The sequence below is a fragment of the Vitis riparia genome, chromosome 16 (assembly GCF_004353265.1).
Source record: "Vitis riparia cultivar Riparia Gloire de Montpellier isolate 1030 chromosome 16, EGFV_Vit.rip_1.0, whole genome shotgun sequence".
Lineage (NCBI taxonomy): Eukaryota > Viridiplantae > Streptophyta > Magnoliopsida > Vitales > Vitaceae > Vitis > Vitis riparia.
This window is the reverse complement of record NC_048446.1, coordinates 22509416-22525378: the sequence shown is the minus strand read 5'-3', so window position 1 is coordinate 22525378 and position 15963 is coordinate 22509416. Positions and strand designations below refer to the sequence as shown.

General features: G+C 30.5%; 1 protein-coding gene across 1 annotated transcript; it reads right to left on the bottom strand.

The window, feature by feature from the left end:
* Positions 1-10018: 10018 nt before the first annotated feature.
* Positions 10019-15336, bottom strand: LOC117933426. The gene is made up of 3 exons (XM_034854782.1): positions 15247-15336; positions 11635-11749; positions 10019-10331 (listed from the first exon to the last, which is right to left on the bottom strand). The coding sequence occupies exons 1-3, from the start codon at positions 15334-15336 to the stop codon at positions 10099-10101; spliced, it is 438 nt and encodes a 145-aa protein (XP_034710673.1). The 3' UTR covers positions 10019-10098.
* Positions 15337-15963: the final 627 nt, after the last annotated feature.

Below are 15963 nucleotides of genomic sequence, written 5' to 3'. Positions count from 1 at the left end.
TGTAGCATTTTTCCACATGCATGCTATCTCCTATGATATCATATGTTTGTAATTTGGATTAGATGTATGGGTTATAACTCCTCTTGCAAGGTCCATATAATGTAATATTGTCTTGAGGCATTGGCATGGTACCCTAGCAACAAACATATAAACATGTAATAATTATTACCTATGTCCTATATGATTCAAATAGCACCAAACAAGAATACCAATTAATGTTTTAAGGCCTAGTTCCATAGTACTCAACTGATTATTGCTTTAATGCACACCATAGGACTCAAATGATTATTGTCGTATTGCATAGTCTCACATGACTTAAATAACACCAAATATATATAATAGAAAACAAAGTAAACTAACTCTAAGTAGAAAGAAAAGCAACAAGATTAATAAAGATAAAAGAAAGGACACAATATTTATGATGTACCATAAGAGTGTCTTACCTATGTCCTTGGGAAATAGCAATCAATTCATTAACTTTTAAATTAGAAAATTACAAAATTGGAAGAATATCGAACTAGGAGGCTCTTACTTGGCAAAGAGCTTTCTTTATACTAATATTGGTTAAAGCCACTAAGATAGCTAAAAGGACATGGGCTTATATATAAGCCTCCAAGCATTGACCAAACCAATTCATAATCCATGTGGGATAAGGAATCCCTAAACTAACGAATACTACTTACACCAAAAACCAACAAATCTCAACCTTGGAAAATTAATACTCCACTACCAACTCCCAAAATTCAAATATTCTCTAACAAATGAACTTCAAATGCATCTCTAGAAACCATATACCCAAAATTTTCAAACTTGTAGGATATTAACCAAGGCCAAATAGTAAGAGGGAGCACTACAGGAATAATGTCTTATAGCAACGGCTAGTGACCCTCATTAGAGGTTAGAAATGGTATGGCTGCAAATTATGGTTGCACACCAAGCTGACCACCACATGGTGTAGCCATAGGTGGTGCAACTACTTCTTATAGTTGCAGTTGTGAAGGTGACAGTAAACACAAGTTAAAGTAATAGTAGCAACCACAGTAAAGTGCAACAAATGGTTCTTACAGCTGCATCTTGTTTTTGGCCCCCGCTAAAAGGCATATAGTCGCATTTTGGAATTGGTCACAGCTATAGGTTATCGTTATTAATTTTTTGTGAGGCTCATTTGTGAGGTTCCCTATTAAATCCTTCAAAACACTATAAAAATGGTGTGGATCAAAAACATTTTTCTTCTGAGAATTTGAGTTAAGCATAATCTTTCTTTTGATATTACATTCAATTTCATGCTACAATAGCAGCTTGACCTTATCCTAACCACCTCATAACTGAATGGCAATTTTTTCTAGATCCCTTTCAACACCAATAGCAAGTGTAGATTGGGTAAACAGAAAAAAGAAAGGGCTAACCCCTTCAAGATTGACACAAAAGTTTCATGGTAATATTCCAAAATTTGGAGAAATACAAAACTCATAGGTCAACAAAAATCCTTCCCCTGAACATGATATCCATTATAAACCTTTTTTCCAGCCAAAAAATAATAGAATCATACAATGGATATATACAGATGGTGAGTCCCAATTAGCATCTACAAAACAAACCTGCAGGAACACAAAAGAGATTTTTTAGATCAACATATTGAGAAAATGACTTGACACTCGAAAAGAAAGGCCAAGAAGCTTTGAGATTTGATGTTTTGTTAATAGAGATCCATGAGTACATAGAACAACATATTTAAATAGTTACTTTTTCTATGAATAAGAAAAAAGATTACACGAGTAACAGCACACCAATGCTTATTTGAATAAAGTGTCATTCATGGACAAAAACTAAAGAAACCAACTGGGACTAGGGGATGAGGCCATGATATTATCAATCATGTTACACTAGGCAGGCTATTATTACCATTGAGAGTAGAATGATATATTCGTTTCTCAGCAAGTCCAATATCCAATAGTATCATATTACCCTACAAGCATAATACAAACAACAGATGAAATGTGAGTTGCAACAATCAGGCAATCAAAATCACATTTTGAACAATATAGGAACCCAACATCCAAACAAAATAGTATCAACAAGAAACTGTTATTCCTTTCATGATACAAGGAATTTTTGGCTCCATAAATTAGTAATTACTTGATACGGAGTAAAATTTAAGGGTACAACAGACACCACCGCCTCATAATTCAAGAACCAAACCATCAAGAAGGCTATGTTGAAATCTAATCACCACATCCAAATAGGTATTTCTCTGGTCTCAACAAGTGACACAAGGAAATTTTTGTATCTAGTGAATACCTTTGCCTACATCTAGTACAAGGTTCTGTTTTTATCTTGTAAACATATATATACATCCAAGCATGTATACACACACATGTGTATGCACTTTGAAGTTCCCTAGAAATTATAAGTAGATTTTGTAGGTACATGGTTGTGACCAATTCTTGTCCTAGCTTGTAGTTCTAGGTTAGCCCAAGGGTGTACCTTTTCCAAATTTTCTCTTTATGATGCTGCTTTATCCCTCTAGGGATATATTGTAAATGGCCACAACCTCAACAATCTTTTTCATGTTTCCATGCATGGATCAGTTTAAAAAGGAAAAACACATGATTTCTAGAGTTTGAACATCCATTATTCTACTATAGGTACAAGGTTTACATTTTTTGGTATTCATGCCCCAGTTTAGTAATTTTCATGCTGACATATGCTAATGGTGTTTTCTTACATGCTTATTGATGAAATCCTCCCTTCCCAAGTCCACAATTCATTCTAAGTTTATCAAAAGACATCAAGGCATCATAGAAAATCAACAGTTCTAATATTGTAACATCTCCAACATTTGTAGAAAACACAAGATTCCATATTTAATCTCTAGATTGTAAATTAAGGTTCAAAACTCAAAAGCACATTCATATAGACACAAACCTCACTAGCCATCAGCTTTCGGACATTATTAGCATATAATTTTCCCATACATTACAAATGAGCTTAATTTGAGAGTTATATCCTGGCAATGAGAGAACTTGCTTTGGGCAACAATTCAAATCGTGACAGTATTTTTTTGGTCTCCATCTCATCCTTGTAGCAACATGTACCTTACTCATGGCATTCCACTTGTGTGGACCTGCCATTATCTTACCAATAACATGCAAAGTAGACAATAAGACTGAACAAGAAATCAAAATTCCTTAAGTTTAGAATCTTATACTGTAAGGAGAGTGGAACTATGAGTGTCCAAGTGTGGTTGCTTGTCAAGAGCTGAAAATTTGGATGATTATTTGGAGGTTCTATTCAAATTCTTGGGCAAAATGATTAAAGAATGAAAAATGATAAAGAAATTTGGGCAACAATAGAGCAAGTAAGAAAAATTCAGATCTGCAATGAAGCATGAAATAGACTAAGAATGATAATTAGTTCATTTACAGCCCTTGTAAGGAGATAACTAAGTCTCCAAGTGTATTATTACTTTCCCAAAGATTTTGGCCAATCCTTAAATTTGTAAATTAAGTTTGAAGTTTTTATTGATCAACAAAAACTGATTGTCTTAATATCATAAACAAAAGAAGGTTGAGGCTACAACTATTATTACTAGCAAATAATTATCATTCTACAGGTCTTCTAATTTATTTTAAATGCTTCAAACTTCACCTACTTAGACCCGTCCATCAACTTCTTCAGCAGTCAGGCCAAGAACTTAGCCTTTAAGATCAATAAAAATAAACATTCCACATAAGAACTTGGTTTTTTTCATTTCTTTTGACAAATGTAAAATTTTCGTAATTTGAAAATTTTCACCTTAAGCTTAATTTGCTGATTATTTGACTTGGATAACTACTTATAAGTACAAACCATCTTTAAAGAATAAATTACTGAACTGCTTAGGCCTGGAACATGTAATAAACACCTAATTTAAAAAACCAAAATATAAAGATTGTTTTTAGTATAATAAAAAATTTGGTTGCTTTATAATAAAAATATAAAGCAATGTCTACTGGTATTTTTCAATTTGTCAAAATAGGGAATGCGGGCATAATAATAATAGAATTTAAGAGATAACAAACTAGTGATGCAACATAATGAACCTATTAACTTGTATTTTAAAAGAGAACCTTAGAAAGGCCATCCTTAGGACTCTAAAATTTTCATTCTACTTATGATCTAACTAGGGAGGATTTTGGAAAGATCATAACCTCAGAGAAATGCATCAGACTACTACCTACATGGAAATTTGAACAGGATTTCGAATTCAAATCATTGAGTTCAGGGCAGTCTAAATACAAAGCCAGCAAGTAAATTCATAAGTTCAATATTTGAAGACCAAAATTGACTCAAGAAGATGCTCTATATACTTAATTATCATTTTAGGATACTTCAATTATGTGAATACAAGAAAAAAAAAGGTATTTTCTGTTTCACTCATTTTTTTCATTTGTTTCTTAGAAAAAACTTAATTTCTTAAGCATTTCTTTTCACATAAAACTTTATATTATAAAAACTATTACTTGTTATTTATTACTATTATTATTGTAATAATTCATACAATGATCAAAAGAAAGAAAGAAAGAAAGGAAAAATCATTGCATGATAAAATTGCTCTATAGAACAGATTAAGTTCATAAACAAATTCATTTTTTAAATTTTCTTATGCTTATTGTAAGTAATGCACTTTCATAGCAATCACATTTAACTTTAGCATATTCAATATCAAAAACGAAAAAAAGGAACAAAAGGGAAAAAAAAAATTAAGTTTCTTCTAGACCAGTAAGCCGATATCAAATTGTCCACCTTTGTATGATGAGGTTGGAGAAATGGCAGCCCCAATTGCTAAACAATTGGCAATTGGCTGATGTTAGCAAATAGCTAAACAAGAAGCTTAATAGTAAACCCCTTTCAGATATATGGCTAGAGGGACTAGTAAGATGAAATCATTAAATGAATCTTTGTTTCTTTGATGGGGATTGAATTTTTTTTTCTTTTTCTCTGATGTAACTTTGAAGTTACATTATATTTTTAGAAAACCCAAAAACATGAAAAACTGGAAAAAAAAAAAAAAAAAAAAAAAAAAACACTAGACAAGATTCCTAGCACCCAAAAATGAAGGTACATTAAAATAAAAGTAAAAAAAATTTTGGTTATCATTTCTTTGATTAAATGATTTGTAACTTGAAAACCAAAAAGGAACAAAGAAAAAAAAAAGCAAAAAAGAAAATGATCTACCAAAAGAAAAAAAGATGAACCCCAAATAGTTAGCATAGATACATTGAAGCCTCTTCCACCAAATCAATTAGGTGAAATATGGGTTCGAGGGCCAAACATGATGCAGGGCAAAGTTTGATCAAAAGTTTGTGTTAGTTCCTCTTCGCAACGATTTCTAACAGCAAGTGACCTTATTTGAATCTCCCAATTAATTAGGATCCATTCAAATTGAACCATCTTAACTCATTTAGAAAGGAAACATGGTGGTTAAGACATCAATTTTGGTTAAAATCAAATTATTAATGTTTTAATTTTGCCTTGTATTGACTTGTGAAGCCAAATAATGTATTCCAAATCAGAATGCTTAATCTCACAAATGGCTTGCCTTGTACTGTGGGACCTCCTAAGCTAACCCTCATCTTGCTAACATCTAATTTGCCAAATTAGGCGGATTAGACCTGTCAGACATGTTATAACATATAACTGAACACCTAAGATTCAAAGTTTGATTCTTTCAATAGGTCTTTCAATTAAACCTCTATGACATATGTGAAATATAAAATTGCTTATGAGTTTTGTATCTCTTTGTACCATTGAGTTTCAAATATTCTACATTAAGGAAAAGGGGTGTTCAACAAAAGAGAATGAAAGAATGGTAAGATTATCATTCTCAGATATTTATAAGCCAATCTTGGCTATTATACCTTGATTTGTAGCTAACTCTCTCAGGATATGAATTGCCTGAGATATGGTGGCCTCAAATGAAAACAAAAAGGAAAGGGAAAAACCAACCAGAAAGAAAAGGAATTTGATAATTAGTAAATTGGCAGGAAGAAAAAGCAAATGCCTTCAACCTAGTAGATAAAATTAGTAAAGTGTCTCTCCTGTAAGCATCAAAATTTCCACTCAAAGAACAAATATCAAGCTTATGTCAATCAGCTGAATTAAAAATGAAAAAATGAGCCTAAAAAATCAATTCCTGATTTTTAAGAAGTTAGAAAATCACTAAATTGCATTTGCCCCATACATGAGATAACAGGATTTGTATAGAAGTAAAAGAATGGTTGGTGAAAAACAAATGTTGAAGTCCATTTAAGATTACCACTTGAATCCTAAGAAATGAAAATTGAGGAAGGTAAATTAGGAAGCCTTTTCCCTCCAAAATTGCATAAACCCCAAAACCTCTCAAATGTTTCTCCTGAATAGCAATTGTACATGAGATGAATATGATCAAATGACATGATTTTCAACATCTGAATTTTCAGATTTTTGACAAAATGCTTCTAGTCCATACCCATTAATTTCGATAAACTTAATATTCATTTTTCCCCTTCTTCTTAGTGTTTACATGAAGAACAAAAGTAGTCCAAGGGGGTTACTACTTTGATGGATTCAAAATAAAAAATAAATAAATAGATAAATAAAATGAAAAAAAAAAGGAAACAAGATTAAGATGAGTCAAAGTGTAGAATCCTAATTAGGGTGGAAAATGAAGAGCTTTGCTCTATCCAAAGCTTCCATAGCCTTTGATTTCATTAGATGCATACAAGGCACTATAATAATAGCAGACTGCATTGAATTTCATATCACTAAAATTTTCAACTTCATCTTATGCACGGAAGACAAAAAAACACAAAAAAGAAGGGACACAAGCAATCATTGCTTCCAAGTTGAGCTTCAATGTACATGAAAATGGAAAGAAGAAGAAGAGTGCAGAGATGAGGTATGTTAAAGTATGGTGAGGGATTGATGCTCATAATAATTAGTAAATATATACCAAGGAATCCAAACACAAACCCTAACCTAACCCTAACCCTAACCTACCTAACCAGAAAAAGAGAGATGGAGGAAATAGAAGTGATGAAAAGAAACCTAATTTGAAATCAAAGAAAGAAAGAAAGGAATAACAGTGTGAAGCCATGGAAGGAATCAAAAGAATACCTGGAAGATGTGGGCGATGAAGTGGCTAAAGAAATTGGTCGTTGAGCGAGTTGGTCATTGATCTAAGCCCCCTCAGTGATGAGGATGTCAGTGACGACAACAATCTAGTCGGAGAAAATACAGTGATGAGGATGGGTATTATGTCTTTGGGAGAAGAGTTCAATGGTCTCAATGGTGGCTAAGAAGAGTGAAGGATAAAAGACATCGCTCTCAGTGGATCAGCAGTCTAAACGGCAGGAGAATAGTGCTTATATTGCTTATATGTGGCTCTATGGTCGCGGACAAGCCCATGTGATTCTGCCTATTGGGCCATATATTGCTATTAGAGCTTTTATAGCAGCAACCCAGCCCATGTGGTTGTGTCTATTGGGCCATATATTCTTTAAGAGCTTTTATAGCAGCAACCCATTCCTTCCCAGCTATATGAGCTTTTATAGTAGCGATCCATTCCTCCCTCAGCCATAATGATGCAGAATTTATAATGTTTGTTTTTTTTTTTTTTTTGCTCAATTTACCATTTGACAACATACATGGAACTTTTTCTGACAAAGTTCATTCATATGCTCTACTACCCTATTTTGCTTTTTATAAAACAAGAAAATGAAAGACTTGTTTGAAAGCTATTTTTTAAATTGAGTATTTCTCCAATAACTTAATGTTGTAGAGTTAAGTTGTCTTTTTAATTATTTTTAAGTTTAAAATAAGAAATTAACATCATAGCCATTGGTATTGTATTTTGTTCTTTTTTCTTGAGTTAATATAAATATCATTTGTAAATATAAAAAATTAATTATCAAAATTTATCTAAAATTAAACAAAATTACTAAAAATACTTTTTATTTTTGTGCATAGATTTCAACAACCAATATTTATCTAATTTCAGATATTTTAATCTTACTCAATATATGGAACTACCTAGAGAAGAATGAACAGGTGCTCTAAGTAATTATCCCCAACATTAAATTTCTATTTTATCTATAAATTCAATTAATATTCCAATATCAACAATGATCAAGTCTTCATCAATCTCACGCACAAGATCTCTAATTACACAAATAGACATAGTAATAATAGCAATTCATATAAACAAAAAGCTATAAGCCAAATAGCTTTGCGTTAGGCCTAGAATTGCTTCCTCTACCCCATTGGGCTCTGATACTGGGTCTCAAACGTGCTAGGCTAGGCTAAATCCAAGCTAGCCTATGGGTCGACATAATACTGCATTCCAATTCTAGAGACATCATCATAAGAAACTGAAATTGGGTCTGTTCAACAAAGGAGTAGGGAAAATGGAGTCGGAAGGGAGAACCTAAAAGTAAGAAAACAAGATGCAAGGAGGAGTTTGCTTAATGCTAATGAGGCATCATACATCTTCTTATTTGTGAAGTAAATTCTTATTATTATTATTTTTTTTTCTGAAGTGAATTCCAAAGGGAAAACTATGAAAAGTAGTTTGTTTCTAGCAAGAAAATAATTGCATAGAAAAATACGCCATCTTACAAAATTGTATTCATACTTTAGGAGATAAAATATTATGTTACCTACTCTGCTAATCGCAAGTCACAATTAACAAAATATCATGTTAACTATGTACCCCAAGAGAAAACAATGACAACACCATGTGACATGTTTATTTATTTGTCAATTTTTTAGAATAAAAAATAAATTATTTATTTTGTTAGACTAATATTTACGTATCGATGTAGAAAAACAAAACATTTACTATATTCAAGGTTGTTGATTACAGAAAATAATCACTATATTCATGTTGGACATATTTCTTATATTTAATTATAATGTCAGTCCTGTGGTATCAAAATAAAAAAATAAATAAATAAATTCATGGGAAAGAAGCATGTTGGAAAATAAAATTATATCCATATTTAATTATAATGTCAGTCCCAAGTACACTACTTGTAATCATCTTTCTTGTGCAAATGACCTGGTGGACTTCAAACTTAAATAAAATCGAAATATTAATATAAAAGTGATCACTATAATATTCTTTATAGTGTTTTTAAAATTTCTGCACAAATCTGTCCGAACATGGAAAAATGATGTCTGAAGATCTGATGGTGGTTCTTAAGCAACTTCTCAAGAGTAAGTACGACATGCAATAAAGACCCATTTGGGCTCTCCCATTAATTGGGTCCAGATAACTTGCTATAATATAGCAAGCCCAGATAGGTTTGTGTTGATTTAAACTTGGCCCAATTGGCTATGATTCTAGGCCCAACAAGCAAATGGACTCCTTTCACGAAAGGGGAACCTAATGTGCCTTTTGATTTAAACTTGGTCAAGGTTGTGAATTTGGTTTATTTTCAAGTAGTATCATAGTATATACCGCTTGTTGAAAATGTCGCGTTTAGGAAAAGGATGGTTTGCTCTTCACCGGTGGAATACTTTAAAATGTGTTGATTTATTAGGAACTAAATTCTAATAATTAAAGCATTATTATTATTATTATTATTATTATTATTTTAATTTTTAAATTTGCACTGTTTCTCACCTACTTTATATTTATAATTAGATTTGAAAAAATTCATTTATAAATTATTTCATGTTTTATGTTCTTAGGAGGTAATTTTAGATAATATTTTTTAATTATTTTCTATTATTTATTTATGACTGTTTTAAAAAATAATTATATAAATATGTGAAATAATTAAAAAAATATTATACATAAAAATTATTTTTAAAACATAATTAAACAAATTTTTATTCTATAAAAATTAAAAAATAATTTTCAAAAACGTCCCCTTATTTTTTTAGTTCTAAAAAGGGAATTGTTTTTTATTTCTCAACTCCTTATCAAACTTATTTTTTATTTTTATTTTTTATTGTCAAAATCAAAAACGTTTTAAACATATTTCAAGTCCGATAGTACAACACGTGTCGATGGATAACAAAGTGGGTAAGATAAGATGGTTATATTGTGATGTGACACAAAGATTCCCCTCTCTAAAAGCGCGTGATTTGTATATTGTGCAAATCTAATTTACTGTTATTTGGATAACCAGACAGCACCAGTGCACTACCATCATGAAGAGAGACATTTGTATGCCGCAGGATTTGGTGCCCGTTCCTCATGCAAGACACATTATTGAGGAGGAGCCTAGGAAGTGGGGCTTTTCGTAGAGACAATAGGGTTCTGGGAATCCAAGCAACCAAATCCAGCCCAATGGATGAACAATCTGCAGGATCAAGTAGGAATCACCACCAGCAAATTCCTTTGAAAGTTGGGAATAAAACTTACAACAGTAAATCCAAATAACATCTTCTTTCCAAGGGAAAGATAATCCAAAGTCAGTAATTGAATCATTGAGAAAAGGGATGCAAAAAAACAACAGTCAACAAGAAGCTGGGTTAAAAGGAAACCCCAATTTGTCAAAATACCCTAATCAGCATATGATAATACCAAAATCTCTCAATTTTCACACTCCTTCCCAAAGGCAAAAATTGCTCAGACCCACTTTCAAATTTCAATACATAAACCATATCAATACTGGGAATATAAATGGCTGTCCACTAGTGCCGCCTTTCGTATTAATAGATTGCAGAAGTATCTCTTAAACCAAGTAATTAGAGCAGAGGTTTTGAAAATCAAAACTTGGAAATGATAACCAAGTTTGGGCATCAATCAAGTCTAGTAGAAAAAGGGGCTTCACAAGCCAAATCTGGAGAGAGCTCAGAAGCAGATTGGCAGGCAGCCTTACACAACATTTCGTTATAGCAAAGCAACACAAGGAAGTTTCAGAAAGCCTTGCAACAACGTGAAGTGACTAGTTCTTAATTTCATGAAGTCCCTAAAATCTATTCATCCTTGTTGGCTATTCATTGAAGTCCCTAAAATTCTATTCCTATTTTAATAAAATAAATTGATTAAAAAAGTTGATTTTTTTTTTTTAAATTCTAGCTTGAGCTGCCCACGATGAAATCCTAAAATTCCAAATCTTCATCGGCATTGACAGGTTAAAAGCATTCAAAATTTTAATTACTTTTTTCATATTTTCTTTGTATCTAAACTAAATATTTTGGTAGAAGAAAACATTCCCAACCAGCAAAGACCATTAATCTAACAAAACTTTCAGTCTGAGCTGTAGTACAAACTATCAATAGTTACACAGGTGTTCAAAGAGAAACCCTAGAATTGAAAACTTCCAGCAACATATCCAATGAAATCGGACCCTCTGTTCGGTTACCAGGAAAATGGAGAGAAAAAAAAATGAAAAAAGAAAACCACATTTTGTTTACTATGTTATCTCTCTCACTCTCTTTGCTGCCAAAAATCCGAAAAAAAAAAATCAAATAATTAAAAAATTCAGCCAAAGTGTATTATAAGTTACAGGTAAAATGCAAATTTCAGTATTCTCGAACCCTGGATGATGAAAATTTTGCGATTCAAAATTTTCTTTCATTTTCTCAGCACCCAAACGATTGCATATAACGCAGAAATCGATTGACTGATTGAATTGGGAAAATAAATTGGAACAGTACCTTGAACCGAGAGATCGACCGATACGCGGCGTGAGACGCAGCGTTTGGAGAAGGGGACGATTGAGTGCTGAAACGCAGAGCCCTGGACAAGTGACAAATGCCGATCGGACTGGGACTACGTTCATTGGGGAAGTTATGGGCTCCATGGGGCGGCCTAATTTTGAACATTTGGGCTGAAACTGGGCTGATTTCTAACTCGAATTGTTAGAGGCTGCACATGGGCCGGTCCAATTTTCAATCAATGCTCCGGTTTCGATTTCACAAATTTAATAAATACTTTAATTTTAAAATTTTATATAATCTATATTTAAATTATTTATTGATTCAATATTTTTTATATTAATGTTAAACTATATGATAATTTTCGTTTTAATAAAGACAATTAATTTTTTTATGATAATTCTAGAATAATCTTTACATATTAAATATTTATCATAAATAGATGGTTTATAAAGAATTTAACAAGCACAAAATAATCATGTTTATTTTTATTTTTATTTTTATTTTGCTACATCTTACATGACGCATTGCTATTACGTGTCGAAGGAAAGGAAAAAAGACTTGCAGTTAGAAATTCAACAATTGTATGATATTAATAAGCAAAAAGTAATCAAACAAAAGGAGGGTTATTTTGAAGAAATTATTTCAAACAAAAATATTTGACGTAATTATTCTAAATTATGTCATTAATTAATTAAAATTTTTGATTTACTAATATAGATATATAGAGATATATATATATATAATAAAAAATAAAATAATAATAATAATAAAATATAAAAAATAAAAAGCTATCAAGTAAAAATACTGTCAATAGTTTTTACCTTTTTATTATACTTTTGATAAATATTTTAACATTTTTTTTCTTTACGTCACTCTTGAATTTTTAACTCTTTTTATTTAATCGTGTCTTTAATTTTTGAATATTTTTATGAATTATTTAATTTTGTAAGTTTAGTTATTTTTATGTTATATAAATAATTAAATAAATATATATATTATGGCATTATAAAAGCCTCTTAAACCATCAAATTATTTCAATTAAAAAAAAACCTTATACACGTGTTTATTAAAATTTGTCAAAATAGTTAAATTTAAGAATATTTTCAATAATAAACATGCCAGTAAAAAATAGAACGGAATGATATTTATTATTTACTTCCTCTCCATTGTCAATCGCTTTAGGTAGAATAAGCTCATTTCTTCTGATACAGTTTTGTAACATCTATTCTGTAAAACAACTTTTCACAACCTAGTTTAATTTATGACACTAAAATAAGTGTTCCTGGTGGAAGTAAGTTAATGATATTATCCCAAAAACATTATACAATGTTCTGCTGATTTGCAAAAACATACAACTTTGGACTGAAGCTTTGTGACTCGAGTATATTAAAGAAGGAATTGAAAGAAATACGACCACCTCAGTGGCATTTCCTTCATATACAATACTATAGTTGGCAGCATTATCAACCAAACTAAACCAAACCATGCATACAAATGTCTCTCTTCATGATGGTAGTGCTTTTAGAGAGGGGAATCTTTGTGTCACATCACAATATAACCCTCTTATCTTACCCACTTTGTTATCCATCGACACGTGTTGTACTATCGGACTTGAAATATGTTTAAAACGTTTTTGATTTTGACAATAAAAAACACAAAAAAAAAAAAAAAAGAGTTTGATAAGGAGTTGAGAAAAAAAAAACAATTCCCTTTTTAGAACTAAAAAAATAAGGGAACGTTTTTGAAAATTATTTTTTAATTTTTATAGAATAAAAATTTGTTTAAAAATTTAAAATATTTTTAATTATGTTTTAAAAATAATTTTTATGTATAACATTTTTTTTAATTATTTCACATATTTATATAATTATTTTTTTAAAATAATCATAAATAAATAATAGAAAATAATTAAAAAATATTATCTAAAATTACCTCCTAAGAACATAAAACATGAAATAATTTTTTGTTGTCAAATACGATTTTTTTTTAAATATTTTTGTTTAAAAGTATAGAAATTGTTCTAAAAAATAGTTATCAAATAAGTCTTAAGATATTTTTTAAATCACTTGTCTTTTATGACCATTTTATAAAATAATTATATAAATATAAAAAAATAATAAAAATAAAAATATTATAGATAAAATTTATTTATAAAACATTAAAAATATTTTAAATTCTCAAATAAATTTTTATTTTACAAAACATCATACAATAGTTTTTAAAAATTATTTTTATTTTTTGAAAGAATTTACCAGTCTTAATAATTTTCAAAGAATTAATTTTATTCCTTGATATATAAATATACTAAATCATCATTAATTTTAAATTTCATACCCTTATAAATATAACTTTTTCTTATAAAGTTTAATTAATAAATTTTATTTTTTAAAAAATAAATTTAATAGACAAAATGCATATAAAAAGTTACTGTTATTTGTCTCGCTCACTTATACTGGCCCACTTTTTAATTTGCTGCATTTCTTCCTTGCTAGGAGGCTGCTTACTGCGTATTATTGGTAAGGCTACCAAATTCCACTACTAATTTTCCATGAAGTAATATTATAAAGAGTTGATATGAAAATTCTTGGAATTCTTTCATTCAAAGGATGTTCAGTGATCTCTAAATTAAATTTGCTTTGTTTGACCGTACAAATTAATTTGAATGTGAATTCAATTTTTAAATTTGTAAATTCAAATTCTGCTTCAAAACTGTTTTTATATATTGACTAGGATGAACTTAATTTAAGTGTAATTCAACTCCACTAACATCTAAAGAAGTCAAAATAATTGAATTGAAATTGGGGTCTTATTATCCAAGGCCCCAGTCCTATGCATTCAACAACATATTATTTTTTTCTGCCACTCAATCCACTAGTAATTCCATCAAATTGCTCCCCAAGCAATAATACGCTGTAAAAGCTTGGTGAAAAATCCGTTTTAGGTGAATTAAGTGATTGTTAAAGTAGTTACTTCACTTGGCTCTCTAACAACACTACCACATGTTTTACTTGGTACGAAGGTAGAATGAATTTTTCCTACCACTTGTATATGATGGATTTAACTTTATTTGTGATATCTTGTTTCTTTTTTGAAAATATTCATTGCTTTGACAATTGATTTGTGTTTAGTCGGGATATTGTGCCTATTTGCCTATTTGGTTTACGAGTTCCACAAGAGACATCTATCATCAGATGATAGCATTGAAGAATTCCTACAGAGCAAATAAACCTGTACGGTGATATTTGGAACATTACCTACTCTTTTCGATCACAATTGATTTGTGAAAACAATCGTACTATGATAAACCTGTACGGTGGGAAATACTCCGTTGCAGATATCAAATACCAGAATAGTGGATCCTGGGCTAAAGAAGGGCAACTGTTTGATCTCCAGTCCTCTTCATTCCGTTGGTGGATATTACAGGATGAATGGATTTCGATCTTATTTGCCTTACGCATGGAAAACTTTTTATTATGGTTTTCGGGTTCTGGACGGATATTCTATACAATACTTTCGATGAACTGTGAGCAGTCAATCAGCGACCACAACTACATTCCTATTATTCCATGCAACACGACAGGCTATTCCTCTTCCTCATCACCAACATACTCTTATGCAATAGTCGGAGAATACGTGTCCGTGGTAGATATGCCGTATTCCTGCACCATCAGCACTTCCAGAGTCCAGCAATCTTTCCATGTCAGATTTGCAAGATTACCTGCTTCTGGGGCTTCAGCTTTCATTTTTGCCTCACTTCTGCAGCAGATGAAAAAATTAATTTCTTAGAAAAATTGAGAGAACAGATGAAAAAAAAATGAAGAAAAATAAAATATAAGAAAAAAAAATAGATTTAAAGTTAATAAATTCTATTTATGTGTTACTTCAAATTAATTTTACATATTTTTCTTTTTTATGTAATGATTAAATAACTTAAAATTATATAATAATTTTTAAATTAATTTTAATTAAATTTGATTTTTTTTCATATATTTTTTTATAATGAAATCAAATATAAGAAAATTGTTTTCCTTAAACATTATTTGATCATAGGAAGATCGGGATTTAAGCTTTGAATATAAGTTTTGATAAATTTAACTTAATTCCCCATTATCTTTTTCCTACAAACCTTTACATTTCAAAAAGGCCTCAATATGACCCATCATCAAAGACAGTGCTTCATTTTTCAATTTGGTGGCCTTTATGGTCAGTGAAGAAAGACAAAACCAAAAAAATTTCTTTCCCCTTTCAGGAAATACATTACCTACTTTTCCATAAAGATGAAGCTTAGTTGAGAAAGTCATAACTTCTTCCCACATCTAGCCCATT

Excerpts from the sequence above, each read along its gene's own strand:
- LOC117933426 (XM_034854782.1), bottom strand. The coding sequence starts at position 15,336 with ATGGAAAGATTGCTGGACTCTGGAAGTGCTGATGGTGCAGGAATACGG. Across the intron at positions 11,750-15,246 it reads TCTCCGACTATTGCATAAGA|TCCCAGTCCGATCGGCATTT; the intron begins GTATGTTGGTGA and ends CAATGAACGTAG. Across the intron at positions 10,332-11,634 it reads GGTCGATCTCTCGGTTCAAG|ATTGTTCATCCATTGGGCTG; the intron begins GTACTGTTCCAA and ends TTGATCCTGCAG.